The sequence below is a fragment of the Phacochoerus africanus genome, chromosome 5, assembly GCF_016906955.1.
Source record: "Phacochoerus africanus isolate WHEZ1 chromosome 5, ROS_Pafr_v1, whole genome shotgun sequence".
NCBI lineage: Eukaryota > Metazoa > Chordata > Mammalia > Artiodactyla > Suidae > Phacochoerus > Phacochoerus africanus.
The window spans coordinates 122083993-122101645 of NC_062548.1; the positions used below are offsets into that span (position 1 = coordinate 122083993).

Consider the following 17653-nt stretch of genomic DNA (forward strand, 5'->3'; position numbering starts at 1 on the left):
TGTGTGTAGCAGTACCAGAAAGTCATATAAATTCATGTTATTTCTGGCTTTCTTCCTCTTTCCCAGGTATCTTGAAAATGAGGGTCACTCTGCTCATTTTGCAGTCAGCCTAATAGGACTAACCCTCATTAACAACTCTTAAAGGCCCTTTAAACCTATTTTAAAATAAACATTCTTTTTAGTTGTGTCCTTTTTTTTTTTGCCTTTTTTTAGGGCCACACCTGCAGGTTCCCAGGCTAGGGGTTGAATTGGTGCTACAGCTGCTGGCCTACACCACAGCCACAGCCACGTCAGATCTGAGCCGCGTCTGCAACCTATGCCACAGTTCATAGCATTGCCAGATCCTTAACCCACTGAGCGAGGCCAGGGATCAAACCCTCAACCTCATGGTTCCTAGTCAGATTCATTTCTGCTGCGCCACGAGGGGAATGCCTAGTTGTGTCCTTTTTTAAAAAAAATTACCAAGTTGGTTTTGTTTCCTGCACAGTTTCATGTTCGTAACTGTGCGCAGTTTCCCTGGCATACATGATTTGTCTGTCAAAATATGTTTTATAAAATTGGATTGTGATAATCATTGTATAACTATAAATGTAATAAATTCATTTGAGTAATAAAAAAAAAAGAAAAAAAATGTGCTTCAGTCCTTAAATCATAAAAACACCTTGATCAGGTATAGTTACCACATCGGCTATGGTATCTGACATTAGGCCATCATACTGCTAAATGTTGCTATTGAGAAAGCCAGGTGAGGGTGAGGGGATATTTTTCCATAGGACATGCTCTTATTTCCAAGACAACACATGTTGCCTGACTTACACGCCTCTCTTAGCCTCACTAACATCTCATCACATAGTACTTGCTGAAAGAAAAGGTGGAACAGGAATGTAGAACGTAGTTCAACTAATTTGACGTTTGTGTTTGTTCTGTATATTCTAAGTATTTGCCTTTTATTTTAATATAGTTAATGTTGCCTACCTTGCGAGCCAAGAAATGATGGAGGTGGTGAAGAGAGACAACGAAACCATAAGAGAACATTTATCTAAGGTAATTACTTAAGTGCTACAAGGAAGTTAGTATATGGGCAGAAATACATACTGAGGAATAAAGGCTAGATTTGGTTAAAATCTGTAAGATCTCAAGAATTTGCTACTTGCAAATCAAGTTCTACTTCTAGTCAACTTCAATGCAGTCCTTGACAGTGCCGTAGAAAGTAAGGCTGACTGCATAGTTAACTTAAATATGTTTCACTGTCTGTTTTTCTTGGGTTTATTTTTAGAATCAATACTTCTTTCTAGGAGTTCCCATCGTGGCGCAGTGGTTAACGAATCCGACTAGGAACCATGAGGTTGCGGGTTCGGTCCCTGCCCTTGCTCAGTGGGTTAACGATCCGGCGTTGCTGTGAGCTGTGGTGTAGGTCACAGACGCGGCTCGGATCCTGCGTTGCTGTGGCTCTGGTGTAGGCCGGTGGCTACAGCTCCGATTTGACCCCTCGCCTGGGAACCTCCACATGCTGCAGGGGCGGCCCAAGAAGTAGCAAAAAAAAGACAACAGCAACAACAACAACAACAACAAAATACTTCTTTCTAGAGCCCTGTCCAAGAAGACCTCAATATGTATGGAATAAATGAGTTTTATTAAAGTATAAGTAGCACATTGGAAAAGAACTAACATTCCTATGATCTGATGACTCAGTGAGCCCATCTTTCTTATTCTCCAGTTCATTAGAGTAGGAATGCCCACCTCTAACACCAAGACCAGTTTTCTATACAAGCAGATGCAAAAAGGCTACAATTGAAATATTTAACATTTGGAAATGCGGCTGCAAGTGCTAGAATCTTACACGAGTGTATTTGGAAGCAGCAGTCTCTGAGACTGAGGGGCCCATGGTTTAGAATATGTTTAAGCACCCTAGAACTTAGGTGGCCCTAGTACTCCCATGGTATCTTTAGTCTGTCTGTCCATCATGAATAGGATAGAGCTGTACCATCTTAACACAATAGCCACTAGGCACATGTGGTTATTCATGGCTACTGTGAATTGAGATGTGTCGTAAGTATAAAATGTGTATTTTAGCACCAAAAAAAGTAAAATATTTCATTAATGTTTTTATATTGATTAGGTGTTGAAATGATATTTTAGATACATTGGGTTAAATGATATATATTCTTAAAGGTAATTTCATCCATTCCTTTATACTTTTTAAAGTGTAATTTATAGAAATTTTTAAATTACATGTGTGCTTTTCTGTTTCTGTTGGACTGTGCAAATATAGAGCTTTGCAGTCATCGGTGCTGAACTGTGCCATCTGCTAGATGCAATGAAATGAGTCCCACTATGTGGTCAGGTCTTAATGGGGCCCAGGAACCTAAATCTGCAAGTAAAATCTTAAATACCCCATTGGGCTTAGCATCTCTTCATAAACTTTGTGAGATTTAACTTAAACTTTTGCCTATAGTGTTAATTTGTATTTCTCTTAACCCCTCCAATACAATTATTGTAAAGCAAGAAAAGTATATGTTCTTTAAAAATATTTTTAGAATATTCATCTCTAGTAGCTTCACCCAGAGAGAACTTTTGAAAGTGCCATTCTATGTTTGTCTTATGGCCATAGTGGTCATCATATTTCTAAAATAGCAGTTGACTAGAGCTTGAAGTTTTGGAGACAGTGGAAACCCTACCTAATAGAATGGGGGAGGTCGGGCCTCACAAGGACCCTCTCTCCAGGGCTTTCAATGTTTTCAGTCATTGACCTATGTGAAAAAACAAGAAAAACGGCATTTTCTTTTTTAGTTAAATTATAAGTGAATTTGTTTCCAAAATGCATTTGAATTCTCAAGGCTGGAAGTTCATTTAAAAGACCTCAATTGCCAGTTAATAAGAAGACTGGCAGATGCTCACTTCCAGAATCCACACTTGCTGAATGACTAGACCCATCATGTGTCAAAGCCCATCTTACCACCTGTGGAAGCCAGCTGCTGTAAAGTACTCGTCATTCTTGGGTTCTCTTTGTATGTTGTGCTCAGGAAGAGGTCAAAGGCAGGTGCTAACTTATTCCTGTGCTAAGTTAAATCCATATGCAAGTGTAATCATTCCCAGACAGAGGGCTGCTCTTGGTAACTGTGTTGAGACTGCAGTTTGCTGAACCTTTTATGGGAGAAATATGGGGGTAAAATGGTAGATGGCAGGTGTTTCAAGGTTAATATTAACACACAGTCACAGGACTAAACTTTCCCAACCACAGGGAATGGTTTTGTTTTTAAGATAGCATTTAATGTACTTGTGGAATTTGGGAAAGCAAGACATTGTTTAGTTTAATGATGCAAAGCTGCCTGCAATTAATTGGCTATCCTTTCTACCAGCTAAATTTGAGCTCTCCGTTAGAATAATACAATTCCCGTTCCTTAGTGAAATGAGTTAAAGGACAGGAAGTTTACTGCAACTTATTTCTGTAATAAAAAAAAAAAGGAAACATGCTGTAATTTAATACTGGTGAAAGTTGAATGAACATGTGTCCAGACTGCTTGAGAAAATAAGGCAACTTGAAAGGAAACATAGTTCTGGGAAAACAGTGGGCATTTTCTCCTGCCTTCCACACAACCCTAATAATAAGTCAAACTTGAAAATTAATTCCCAAGACTAGATGTAATCCCAGTTTCAGATACTCTAGTCAAGGCTACTCTGTCCCATTTCAGCCCAAATATAAGCATTCAGAAACTTCATGCCTATCCAGGACTGTTAACTGTGAAACACTGACTCAAGTGTTTTCAGCCACACATTTTGTTGCAAAAATTGTTCAATACATTTCAGTGATTCAGCTTTTAAAACAGTTCTGAAAATGATCTTTATGCATTCTATTCAGGAAGCTACAAGAAGGCGTAAAAGCAGCCACTCTACCACCTCACATGGATGGCTTTGGGATTCTTTGTCTTCCCCTTAGAAAACTATCATAATCAGCAGGTTTTCTACCACTGGATTTCCACACAAGGAGAAATTTTTATCTTCTTGAGGGAAATGGGCTCTTTGTTTGTTTGTTTGTTTGTTTGCCGTACCCATGGCACGTGGCAATTCCCAGGCCAGGGATTGAACTTGTGCCACGGCAGTGACCCAAGCCGCTACAGTGACAACACCAGGTCCCGACCCTGCTGCGCCACAAGAGAACTCTGGAAAGGGGCCCTTTTGACGCTGAAACGTCTTTGGAGCTGATTGTCTTCTCCCTTCTTTCTACGGTCTAGAGACTTTGCACACCGTGTCAGACAGCGCTTCCTCACTACACAGAGCCGTTTCCCTTTCCTGGAGCAAATATATCTGACTCACAGTTGTTTCCAAAAGTATAGTAGGGACTGTGGTGTCACAGGTTGTGTTTTTTCTTCACCTGCTACATCCTACCTGTCCTTTAAGACTTGGCTCCACTGCCATCTTTAAAAGGCCTTCCCCAGCCCCTGGTTTTGATTAGATGTCCCTCCCCCTCAGCCCCCATGGCTCCATATGTAAAGTGATAATATTGCATTTATCACACAGTATTTAAATGGTCGGTTTCCCCTCTCATCCACCTTGAAGGTTTTTCTCATCTGGGTATCCCGCTGGCCTAGCACAATGCTGCTGATAATAAATGCATGCTAGATGGATGGACAGATAAAGTAGAGATTCTAAGCCTCTTTTGTGCCATGGATCTCTTCGGCTATGTCATGTATAGACTTCTTCTCAGAATAATATTTCTAAGTGCATGAAATAAATGCAGGAGATTACCCCCAAAAATTAATATTAAAGTTATCAAAATATATTAAAGACAAACTTGTGGTATATAATACGAGGCATCTTTATTAACAAACTAAATATTGCGATATAATAGCAGTCAGAATTGTTCTTGTAAATTCATAGTGACGTGCATAAATTAATTTTTAGTTATTTACAAATTGACTGTAATTTGAAATTTTCAATAATTTTATAGGTAACAAAATACAGGCATTACTAATACTTCTGTGGTCTGTTGCTATATTCATTATTAAAGGCAGTACTAAATTATAGTTAGGGATCAGAAAAAAAAAAAAAAGACATTCTTTTTCCCACCCAAGTTTACATTACCCCTCTCCCTGTAACTGTGCTGCATCTGCCCATGAACTTATGTGGACCTATAGACCCCAAGTGAAGAAGCCTTGCTTTGAGGCACTAGAAAAGTTAATCAGCATGGTATTGTAGCTTGGGCACTGGCCTGAGGACAAGAAACCACGAGATGCTACTTTAAAGAGATTATTTTGAGTCGTTGGGGAACCGCTGAAGGATTTAAGTAAGGAAGGGGGCAATAATCAGGATGATACGTGGTATTCAGAATGTTTGACAAACATATGCCATCTGTTCAGTCAGTTCAGAGGTACCAGTTCGTATCACTCAGCCCTAGGACTATGGCCAGATTAACCAATGAAGGGGATTATTGGAGGGAGGGGAGGGAATGTGTATCAGAATATGGGGGGAAAAAATGAAACGGGGTGGGACACCTGTTTAGAGGACTCTTATAAGAACTAAGGCAGTGGATTTGGGGGTGACGAGGAGGTAGAATTTGGAAAGATTTAGGAAGTAGAATCAAAGGATACTCGTAGGATATGAGAGAATGGAGATGGTGTCTAAGATTATTTCTCTGTATTTGGATTTTGTAACAAGATAGGGAAGATGGGAGGTGAAGCACCAGCACGCTGTGGGAGACGGGTGAGAAAGTAGTTAGTTTTGGCATTTTTGTCTGAGATACCTGTGGGACATCCAAGCGGACAATCTGGCAGGTAGCTGGATGTACGAGTGTGAAGCCTGGAAGAGGAGGCTGGGCTCAGTTTTGACTGGGGAATGATGAGGATACATTTGAGGTCGTGAGCATGGGTAACAGTAACCTAAGGAAGTGTGTAGTATAAGGAGAGAAGCCTTCTAAAGGTTGATCCTCGGGGAACACAGCTTAGAGGTTGGGAGGAAGGAGACGAGCTAATGAATAAGAAGGGAGTGGAGGCAGGAGGAACGAGAATGAGAACCAGGATGGAATAAACCAAAGCAAAAGAATCAACTGTATATTTTTGCCCCCCCCCCCCCAGTTCCAGTCCTTCTGGAAGCCCCCAGGGTACGCTCTGCTTTATGAGGCACCTGGTGTGTCTGAGGCAAATAGGAGGTCAGCCTTCCCTTCTTCTGTCATTGTTCTAAACACTAAGGGGATGCATGTCTCATTCTTAGAAAAGTGAATTAGAGTTTGGTTTAGAAACGAAGTTTTCATTTAAAACTCACTTAGGAGGGAAATTCTAAACTGCCGTGACCGTCTTTGGCCTAGGCTGATGGAAACAGCTGGTGTGTACTACTGCCAGACGGAATCTGAATGTCACTATCAGTCAACAGGGGTCTGAAATTGTTCCCGTAGAGAGCACGTGAGATGCTGCTTTCTGACGAAGAAAGGCAGCAGTGGAAGGACTTCCTGCAAAGCAACGCTGCTCCTGCCCCCTGGGGACCAGGCTGGGGCCACAGCGAGGTTGGAAAAGAGACAAAGAGTCCTCAGAAACAGGGACCCCCTGCTTCAAGCTCTCGCCCATCCTGCTTAGTCCTCCTGAGCCCAGAGGCACACGTTGCCTTTGGGAACAGACCTTGTGCAGTTGTTTGCAGATCTGGGCATGCAAATCCTTCGGACATGCACACGTCCCGCTTAGCAGAGCATAGGAAGCGCTCCCTGGACCAGCTAAGCAGGACTGCCTTTCCGCCAGCCTCGGTCTGAGACTGATTGTGTTAGTTCTGCCTGTTTAATTTGAAGCCTGTTCAGAATATCATAATCATCCTGGAAATAGATGGGTTTGTTTATATCATTTTGATCTTGAGAGCTTCATTTTAGGCCCTCGTGTTAGCATACCCTTGAGTCCTCTTAGTGGAGCATGCTCCAAAGGAGGAGTGTATTTGGGGAGCAGAATCTTAGAGTCACAGCCTGAGGCTCAAACTCCAGCTCCAGCACTTGCTTTACATGTGTGACCTTGGTTAAGTTACTGGATCACGCTGCGTCTCCTTTTTCATCAATAAAATGGTTTAATAATAGTATCTATTCTCATAAATTATTTGAAAAATATAAGGCCATGTGTAATTCACATGAAGACTTTGCAAGGGTGTCTGGCATGTACTAAACATTCAGTAAAAGTTGTTTATTATTATTATTACTATTACGAAGTTATAAATATCCTAGATATGCCTCTGAGTACTTTACAAAGACTTTGCCTAACTTTTCCTCCCCCGTACACTCTTTCAGATATTTTTATTCTATAATGAAAGATTTTGGTAATATTAAATATGTAGCCAAGTGACCCTGGAAAGCCCCAGTCCCATTCTAACCACTGCTTCTCCTTAGATGCCTGAGGGAGACGTTGTGTAGGAATAGCAGGGAAGGAAAACACAGTAGTACTTAAATCTTCAGCAGGACTCGGGCCCTGTACCCTCGTGTGGAGAATTCAGCGGAGCCGGCCACTTCTCTGTTGGTTAAGCAAGACTCTTCCAGCACCTCTGCCAGTTTCCTGGGGCATATAACCAGGGAGAAGCAGAAGCACAGGAAGATACATTTGCCCCCAGTGCCTCCTACCCTGCTGCCTTACCAGAGGAGGGCAGATGCCTTGGGTCTGCTGCTCATCCCAGTCCCAGGTAAGAAGGAGACGTACTTAGTCACCAGATGGCCCACTGACCTCTGTTTGGGAATAAGGTATGGTTCTGGCCCTTTACCCTTGAGTCATGCAGAAAGGAGAGAGCCCCGCCTGGCAGGGCTCTGGAAGCGGGATTGTTCCAGCCACTGGAGAGTGGTCCAGTCAGAACCTGCTTGGACCGCCTGGTCCTTTGGTGCCCGATTCCCAGTGCCCCCCTAGATGCCTGCAGGGAGAGCAGGGCTCAGGGCTCCTAAAGGACTGTGTGTTCACCTCCGTCTTTGGCCACGTTTTTTAATCTTTAGGGATTTTAATTCTCATTTTTTTGAGAATGGTAATTGAGCCAGTTCTGGGGGGAAAAAAGAAAGGAAACAAGATAAGTTGAAAAATGGATTTTCTAAAATACCTCCCTTTCTTTAGCAGTTTTTCAAGTTCCTAAAAATGGTTGTTTAGAAAGACTGCAGTGAAATGTTAAAGGCTTGTGACTGCTATCCCTTTGTTCCCAAGATGAATGGGATTTTTTTTTTTTTTTTTTTTACTGAATAGCATGATTGTAGATAACTGGGTTTTTTAGATATTTTATTTATTTATTTTATTACTCCATGAATTTATTACATTTGTAGTTGTACAATGATCATCATAATCCAATTTTATACGATTTCTATCCCACAACCCAAGCACATCCCCCCACCCCTCTGGATGGGATTTTTAAATAACCAAAAAGAGATGCATGTGTTACAGAATAGCTTTCCTTTCCTTTAAGGTTGTAGAGTTGAGGGCTAAGTGCCTGACTTTTAGGAGAGGCTAGAAGCAGCCGCCCACCCATTGCTCTTGTCCAGCAGCAATTCCTGTGATGCCTATAGTCCTAGTGGACTCTTACTAAAGAGAAGTAATTCGGATAGATTTTTATTCCAGTTTTACTGAGATGGAATTAGCAAGGAGTTCTCGTCCTGGCTCAGCGGTAACAAACCTGACTAGTATACATGAGGATGCAGGTTCGCTCCCTGGCCTCGCTCAGTGGGTTAAAGATCTGGCATTTCCATAAGCTATGGTATAGGTGGCAGATGTGGCTCAGATCCCTTGTTGCTGTGGCTGTGGCGTAGGCTGTATCTCTGATTCAACCCCTAGCCTGGGGACTTCCATATGTCGCCAAGAGCAGCCCTAAAAAGCGAAAAAAAAAAAAAAAAAGAATTAGCACATAACTTTACCACCAGTTAACATTCATCACCTCACTTAGTTACAAGATTTTGTGTGTGATAAGAATTTTAAGGTCTACTCTGTTAACAACTTTCCACATGGTGTTCACTCCAGCCACCATGCTGTGTGTTACATCCCCAGAACTTACTTATCTTATAACTGGAAGTTTATACCTTTTGACCACCTTCACCCATTTCCCGCACTTCCTTCCCCCTGCCGCTAGCAATCACCAGCCTGCTTTCTGTGAATTCTGTTTTATTTTAGATTCCACACAGAGGTGAGATCATACAACATTGGTCTTTTTTGAGTTTGCTTAGCATATAACACCCTCAGGATCCATCCATGTTGTCGCGAATGGCAGACTCTCCCTTTTTTAACTTTTTTTTTTTTAATTTATTTATTTGTTGTTGTTGTTGTTGTTGTTGCTATTTCTTGGGCCGCTCCCTCGGCATATGGAGGTTCCCAGGCTAGGGGTCGAATCGGAGCTGTAGCCACCGGCCTATGCCAGAGCCACAGCAACACAGGATCCGAGCCGTGTCTGCAACCTACACCACAGCTCACGGCAACGCCGGATCCTTAGCCCACTGAGCAAGGGCAGGGGCCGAACCTGCAACCTCATGGTTCCTAGTCGGATTCGTTAACCACTGCGCCACGACGGGAACTCCGACTCTCCCTTTTTTATGGCTGAGTAATATTTGGTATCGCTCGGTAGTGATTTTTGGTGTATGGCTTTTTTCATGTTTAATATTGTACGATGTTGATATATCATTGAAAGTGATTTTTGTTAGTAATTCACTAAATCAAATATATAAACTCACGTCATGAGACGGTGTCTAATATTTCTTTTGTTCTTACTGTAAATCCTCTATTAGTCGTGCATAAAAGCCAGCAGTGCACCGTATGCGAAAGCAAAGCTGCGTTGACTCCCTCGGGGCAGAAGGGTTTCCCTACTTCAGGCTCCTCCCGCACTTTGTTCACACCTCTCTCTGCCTGTTGTATTGAAGGACCAGCTGCATATGCCTGTGTTCGCCTGACTCTGGAGCTTCTCCAGGGCAGAGCTGTCTTACTTCCCAATTCTGACCACTGAGCCAGGGCCAGATGGGAGATAGGCTTAGAGTCATTTAGGGTGGAAAATGCTATGAACCTGTCAGTTTCCACAGCAAAAAGTAAAGAAAAGAAAAGAAACCTCGGGAGAAAAGACAGGCATGGCTTCTGTATGGGAGCAAGATGCAGCCGTTGGCAGGGACATCTTATCAGGGACATGTCTCCTCGGGCAGCTGGAAAGCTAAAGGAAAATATGCCTGAGAGCACAGAGACTGTGGGAACCATAATTCCAGCTTAACTGTAGAAGGTTCACAGAGAAAAGCAAGAGCACGGTCCTGGGCAAAATCTAGAACTGAGAAAATTAAATTTTGTGTTTAATAGTAAACATGATTACTTAACAATTTGGAAGTAGCAGAATTTCCATACCAATAATATATACTTCTTATCAGCGCTCGTGCGTATCAACACAAGGGCCAAGGAGAAACAAACTACAGAAAAGAATGTATTTTCTTATAAACTTTTGATTTGAACAGCCTACTGCCAGCGTGGGATTCTTAGTGAACAGCTCCAGTACTTTCACAGTGGTAATCACCCCCACGACCAGCCACACCCCAGAGGAACTGCGTAGACTTCATCCCTCTTCGTAATGATCACATTCAGTTAGGTCTCATTACCAGGTTAATCCCTTTCAGTCTTCAGGTTTGTGTTTTCATACCTTGAGTCGGCTTATTCTAAATTCTAAATAGTAGTAAAAGGTATTGATTATGAATGCTCTCTCTGGTTTTATAACTCGGGTTTTCACTGGGTTATATTCACTAACTGTTTCAACTTAAGCAAGTTAGTCTCTCTAAGCCTAAGTTTCCTTTTCTGTAAAAGAGGAATAAAAAGCCTTCCTCAGAATATTATTATAAGGACTCAGTGAACACAGAGCTTAGCAAAGAACCTGGAAAATGGTTCTCAGTTTTCATCAGGTCATTGTTATTTGTTGTGATTCATTTTTACGTCTCAACATAAGACTAGTATACACTCTCAGCCACTATGCTTTGGTGTCTGGTTATTTCTTTCTTTCTGCTTCACCTGTCCGTTCCTACCCGCCACCACTACCTCCACACACCCCATATTTTTCAGTTTTCTGTTTAGGGTTACAGGTGCAGAGTCCTCTGTTCAGATCTATTGCCTGTGACTTATAATCTCTAGGGAACAGGAAGTATCTTGAGCCAGTGTATATAAAGGCATTAGAAACAGCCAAGACTTGCCTTGTAAGCCAAGACTTTCTTACAGAGCCCTTCAGTGAACACGGCCTGAAGAAGAACTTAAACAAAGCCAAAATAGAAAGGCCTTACCCCACTATCACTTAGCAGTGTAAGGAGATAAAACCCCCTCAAAATGATTACGGTCATGGGGGATCCAGAAATGAAATCAGATGAACATACAGGAAGTCTGTAGTCCTCACTGTGACGCTGGCTTGAACACTGGTGTCACCTTGGGTTGAGCTTCCTAGTATATGCCTTGCACAGCACATGCCACCTAACTACTGGGAGAGTGTCTCTTGATACTCCAGGCAGGTGTGGGTCCCTGTGATCCTTGTTTATTATTCCTACTCAGCGGACACCTTCACGCATGAGGGAAGGGGTGGCCTTTCCCCAGCGCTGAGGCTCATCAAGCTCCACTTCTCCATGGAGTCCTTTCAAGTTACAGTTGACTCACTAGTCTCTTGAGTTGGGCAGAAAGCAACCGCAGGTGCCACAAGGCTGTTGTCCTGCTTGTCAAAGAGACTTCCTCAGGGGAGGTCTTTTTGGCCCTGCTTTCCTTCTAGTCGACCCTTTTGTCATACGGGTTTTCACAAGGCCTCACCGCTGTAGCTTGGACCGGGGTGAGGACTCCCAGACTAACCTTCCCAGTGTCCCGGTATCTTCAAGCCCTGGAGCAGAGGAACAGACCTGACAGACACAAGCGCATGTCTGAATTTCAAATTTCCAGATTTCTCAACACTGTTTCATACTCTGAGGAAGTGCTGAACAACTTGCATAATGACTGTTCCAGACACTGTTTCCTGGATATAATTTAAAGGATTCTTGGTGGTGAGACTAGGGAGTGGTTTGGGGGGAACCTGAAGTTATTAGCTCTGTTGGTAATTAATGCCTGCAGGCAGCTTATACTTCCAACAGTATTTCAAGGAGAAGCTGTAGGTAGCAGGGTGGTTGCTGAGAAATTCTGAGAAACTTTTTTTTCCACAACTGGCCAGAATAGTCACCCACTGGGTGTGAAGTTGCAGCATTTTAAGAGCTCTAGAGAGACTGGCACCAGGAGGAAAGAACCGGGCAACAGCCAGGCTCTCCTATGGTTTCTCTCCAGGAAACCAAAAGGAACTTCATACTCTGCTAAGAGCCCTGGAAAAATGAATTTTGATTGTGAGGTCTTGGTGTGCCCAGAAATAGTTGTAGTGAGCAAAACTAGGAGAATGGGAAGAGTAAATTAAGTGAGAAATGGCTGAGCCACAGGTCCTTTGCAGCATTCAAAGCTAAAACATCAGGTGACAGCCAGAAGAACCACTATGAAGTGATTCAGAATAAGTCTGCAACTCAAGGTTGAGCTGTTAGTAATTGACTCTCTGGGGTACTCCATTAAAATTTTCCTCTTTAAAGTGTTTTTTAACTAACCGTCTCTTTAAATATTGGTTACATCATAAGGTTCGTGTAACAAAGGCTCGTGTTTTTAAAAGAGCGATCTCACCTGTCCAGATTTCAGATAATGGATTTAACGATCCAAAGCGTCAAATATCCACCGAGCCCCCAACCCGTATTTCCCATCTCCTCCTCCCACCTCTCCTTGATCCCCTCCATCCTCTCTGTCATTGCAGTCAGGCGTGAGTTTCCTACCATAGAGACTTAATCATGTCACTTCATTGTGAAAAGTCTCTTCTTAGCTCCTGTGGACTTCAGAACAAGGTCCAGCCTCCTCAGCGTGGCACACAGGCTGTTCATGACTTCGTCTCTCTCCGCCTCTCCAGTCTTACTTCCCACCACCCTGTGCTCCAGCCATTTTTAATTCCTTCTAATTCCCAAGCATGCCGCCCTCCCTCATATGTATTACTTGCTTGCTACGCTCCCCACAGTTGCTCCCCCAACTTGAAGATTCAGTTTGGGCCTCAGCAACCTGGGCACCTTTCCTGCCCACAGCTCCCACCAGATGCCCTTATCCAGGCTAATTGCTGTGTACGCAGTGCTTCCAGTCCTCCCCTCCTCTAAAGACTCTCTCACTTCTAGGTTCCTAATACGGAGTAGATGCTCAGTTAGTACTTGCTGAACAGATTAAGGAATAAGTGTTTGAATGAGATTTTTTTGTAGAAATTACCCATTTGTACCCTTCTGAATAAGATTTTGTTTTTGTTGCCTATTTTTTTAAGAAATACGGAAGTAGAACATAGTTTTTCGGTGAAAACAGAATCTTCGAGCTAGATGTAGAGTATGTATGTTTACATACTTATAAAGGTGTGTATGTACACATAAACATATCCACATGTACACACGCACATACACCTATCTGTGCATATAGCTTATGTACATGTATACACAAATGTGTGCATATGTACACTCTTGCATGCTTGTGTATGTAAACATATATGCATGCGTGTGTACACATGAACGTGTGTGTATCAGGCTAGTACAGATCAGTGTTCAGTAAGGGTCTTAGTGATGCCTCAAAGGAATTTCCTTCTCCATCCAGCCTGCCTGCTCTCACCCGAGTATGACTGTGACCCCTCCCCACAGAATCCGCACACTCACCTGCTCCATGGAGCCTATTTGTAGAAAGTCATAGACACTCTCAGGGGTCTAATCACACCTCATCTGCTACATTGAGAAGCCCGAGTCTATCTGACTCATCTTTGCCGTCCATCCAGCGAACATGTCCCACATGCCTACCACGTAGCTGTATGAAAACCACTAAGTGCATAACGCCTGGTTCCGAGTCACTCTGCGATTATGTCTCAGTCCGTCTTCCTTGCCCTCGTCTACTCCCTCCACGGTGTCTCTCCCACCCTCAACATCCACGACATGCCTGGCAAGTGCTTTTGGTGAATCATGCGCGAAGTATCACACAAGGCTCTCCCCGCATGGGTTTCTTTCCATCACATGCCGAGATTCAGGCTCACAGACCACGAAGGCCTGCTGTCTGGAGAGAGCTGCTCTCTGGAGGGAGCTGCTCTCTGGAGGGAGCTTGGACCTGGTTTCCAGGGCCAAGTGCAGGGGCTGTGTTCAAAGCATTGCAGGTTCCTGGTGTCATATCGGTGTTGCGAGGGGCAAGTGTTTTCTAACAAAACGTTTTTCTCTTGTCTTCTAGCTTACATTTTACTATGGTACCAAGGATGCCTGGTGTCCAAAAGAGTACTATGAGGACATGAAGAGAGATTTTCCAGAAGGAGATATTCGACTCTGTGAGAAAATGATGCCTCATGCTTTTGTCCTCCATTTCCACCGGGAAATGGCCGCCATGGTAGCTGCCTGGCTGAAGGATGATCTGTCCAAAGTGCAGCACTGACGCCAAGGAGCAAGCCCTGACAGCTAGCACACACAGGCAGTGCGTGTACTGCCCCTTAGTAGTACGGGGTAGACTTAGCAGACAATCGTTTAGTTTAATGTTTGATATTAGAAGAGAAAAAAGTGAGAACCTCTTGGCTCATCCACTGTCAGCTCCCAGCTCTCCACGCTGCAGGCTGAAGTAAATAAACACAGTTGATGAAATATTCCAGAGGGTTAATAACACATTTTCCAAGACTCAGGGAACACTGCGATCTAAACAAGGGCTCTTGTGTTTGCACGAGATGCCCAGTGGCACCATACAGTTTATTTGGTAGGCAGGATCCTTTAAGAGAAAAGGAAATTTAAATTTAGTTGGTTTTAATTGGGTTACAATGTAAAATAGGCTCTTCTAGAGGAAATTACGAAAGACCTACTACAAAATGTAAAAGAGACCAATGAGAGTTAAATGTGTAGTCGCACATTTAACAGGAGAAGGATGCTCTCAAGTTCCAGTAGCAGGAAGAGGAGAGTGGATGTGGGCAGTGGACCCAGGTCTCCCTTAAGGACAGAAGGGAGATCGTCAGAATCAGACTGGACACCAGGACATCCTGCATGCCCCACCTGTTCCAGACCCCCAGGTTAGCCTTTGGTCTGGCCCCCAAGGGCACAAGCCCAAGCAGAGCCAATGGCAGGGGAAGCCCTGCTTGTCTCCTTCCCTGAGGAGTGTGACTTCCTCATCTACCTGCGTTAGAGCATCGAGTCCGGCAGACATCCCTCCCATCAGCTAAGAAGGATGAATAATTATCGAAGGGTCCTAACTACTCCTCCCTCCACAGACAGTCAGCAACCTCTGGTTCTGAGCTCCCTGCAGGCTCCTGGGAGCTGGGATGGAGGCACCGGACTGTCCCACATCAGCCCTGTACCTGCCACGTGCAAGTGCCCGTTCTGGTGGTTTTTATAGTCAGACTCCATTGAGAACGAGCAGTGAGCCAAGTACTGTATAGGCATTGAGGATAGATTGTTAGCTACATTATGATTCTTTTCTTCTGAAAATCTTCTAGGAAGTAATTTTTGAAAGGGCATCTTTAAATTGCTGAATAGAGAATTACCATAAATGAGTTCTCCATTTCTGCATTAGCTTTGTTAGTTGGAAAGAAATTATTTTACTAATGAACCAAAACAAGCTCTAAAGTGATGTGAATTCAACCTCCTCTGGATGCCTTGAGGTCCAGCAAAGAAGAAGTTTGTTCCCCAGCCTAGAGTGAGCTGACAATATTGCTTCTTTCCCTAAATCGACTCAATCCTGGGACCTTAGGGGCCAATAAATCCCTCTGACTGCAGAGCCAGTTGATAATGGAAACATTCCATTTTCTCCCAGGGGAAATCCCTCATGGTGTTATCATTCCTTAAAGACCTAGGATGCTGTCCTTCCTCTCAAAACCTAAAGGCCCCTGAAGAAATATTCAGCTCTGATGTGCTGCCAACCCTGTGGTGAGTGGCGAATGAGTTACAATCCTTTAGCATGGCTTCTGCATCGGAGCAAAGGACTTTCAGAGGAGAGGAGCCAAGCTCCAGGCAGGGAGTACTCTTGGCCCCAGAAAGGAACTGATAGATGCATAAGCCTTTGGCACAAAGCTGCAAAGTCCTTACTGGCATCTGCGTGAGGAATCTTCTAGAAATCTGACGTTGGAAGCATGGCTCTGAAGTGCCTTGCATACAGGAGATGCTCAAATACCAACCTGAAGCAAGTACTGGGTAAATGATGCTACTGAAATAAAGCATAACACCCCCAGCTTTTTTTTTTTTTTTTTTAGTGTTATTATATAACATCACTGCATATTTCAAGTCCACATGTATGAAATTATCTCTGATAAACCAAAGTATACCAGAGCTTAAAAAATGATAAGTAAAGTGATAAAGTAAAAGATACGGGCTCTTATTTCCTGTTTATCATCTCAGCACCAAATGAATTTTTGAAATGTTTTCCCCACGCTTTATGACCTTGCCTGGCCTGATCTCTGTAGGTTGGGAGAGGGGGCAGGTACAATCTTAGCATTCTCCTGAATTAGACTTGGGTCAAAGTCTCTCTGTTAAATTGAAAAGTCACTTTCTCAATGCTTTTAGAGAAGGATGAATCAGATTTCAGGAGATTGAAGTTCATTTTATTTTATTAGGAATTAAACAAAAATGTTTCCATACATATGTACGAAGTGATAAGATATATAAGCTCTGGAAGCCTTTTCAATTGTGTGGTTTTTAGACAACTTCATCTAATTTCTCTGTGCTCACTGTCATTATTTATAAGATCGGATTAATAATAATATGTACTTCATACTGTTGGAAGAATTCAATGGAATGATAAAATGAAAGCATTTAGTGCAATGCCTGACCAAGAGTATCTTCTCAATAAAGACTGGCTGTACTAACAAGCGTTACTATTAAACATCATCATTCCATCCTGGCGCAGCGAGACATATCCAACTAGGAACTGTGAGGTGGCGGGTTCGATCCCTGGCGTTGCTCAGTGGGTTAAGGATCCAGTGTTGCCATGAGCTGTGGTGCAGTTCGCAGACACGGCTCGGATTCTGCGATGCTGTGGTTGTGGCATAGGCCGGTGGCTACAGTTCCGATTAGACCCCTAGCCCAGGAACCTCCATGTGCCACTGGTGTGGCCCTAAAAGGACAAAAGAAAAGAAAATCATCATAACAAAAAAGTGAACAAAAGCCTAAAGCTGCTAAGGAGTGGATGAAGTCCAATTTCCAAAAGCATTTCTGCCTGTATATTCCAGTCGGCCACTCAGATGGTCCTTTTCAAAGACAGTCATTTCCTCTGGGGCTGTCTAGTGTTGAGTGAAAGGCCTAAGCCGGAATCGTGACCGCTGCCTACGTTGTTCCCAGCCTGCTCTGGGCCATGCGGGAGGACCTCCAGAGGTGGCGTTCGTGCAAGATGTCCGAGGCAGCGGCCCTCTCACCATCAGCCTCTCCAGTGGCCTCCAAAGCCTGGATTTTTCCTTCATCCTATAGTGCACTAAAATGTAACTCCAGGTTTGAAGAGACACAGCTTGATGCGGCACCTGATTCTGGATTAGCTGGTTTTATTATAAAAAAACATTGCTGAAACAACTTGCAAAACATCATTGAAGGGGATGTGAGGAATAGCAGGAAGGAAATCAGTGTTAATTTTCTTCCTTTTTTTTTCTTTGCTTTTTAGGGCCGCACTTACGGCATATGGAAGTTCCCAGGCTAGAGGTCAAA

General features: G+C 43.4%; 1 protein-coding gene across 4 annotated transcripts in view; it reads left to right on the forward strand.

Moving 5' to 3' along the window:
* Positions 1-16827, forward strand: part of LDAH (lipid droplet associated hydrolase) — a 109536-nt gene extending 92709 nt beyond the window's left edge. For 2 of the 4 annotated variants that reach the window (XM_047782561.1, XM_047782565.1), the window contains 2 exons: positions 962-1044; positions 14220-16827. In XM_047782561.1, coding sequence (XP_047638517.1) covers positions 962-1044; positions 14220-14417 — 281 coding nt within the window. In that variant the 3' untranslated portion in view covers positions 14418-16827. Of the gene's footprint in view, positions 1-961; positions 1045-3859; positions 4078-7423; positions 7608-14219 lie in introns of those variants that run through there. The other 2 variants (XM_047782564.1, XM_047782563.1) reach the window with 2 other exon arrangements.
* Positions 16828-17653: the final 826 nt, after the last annotated feature.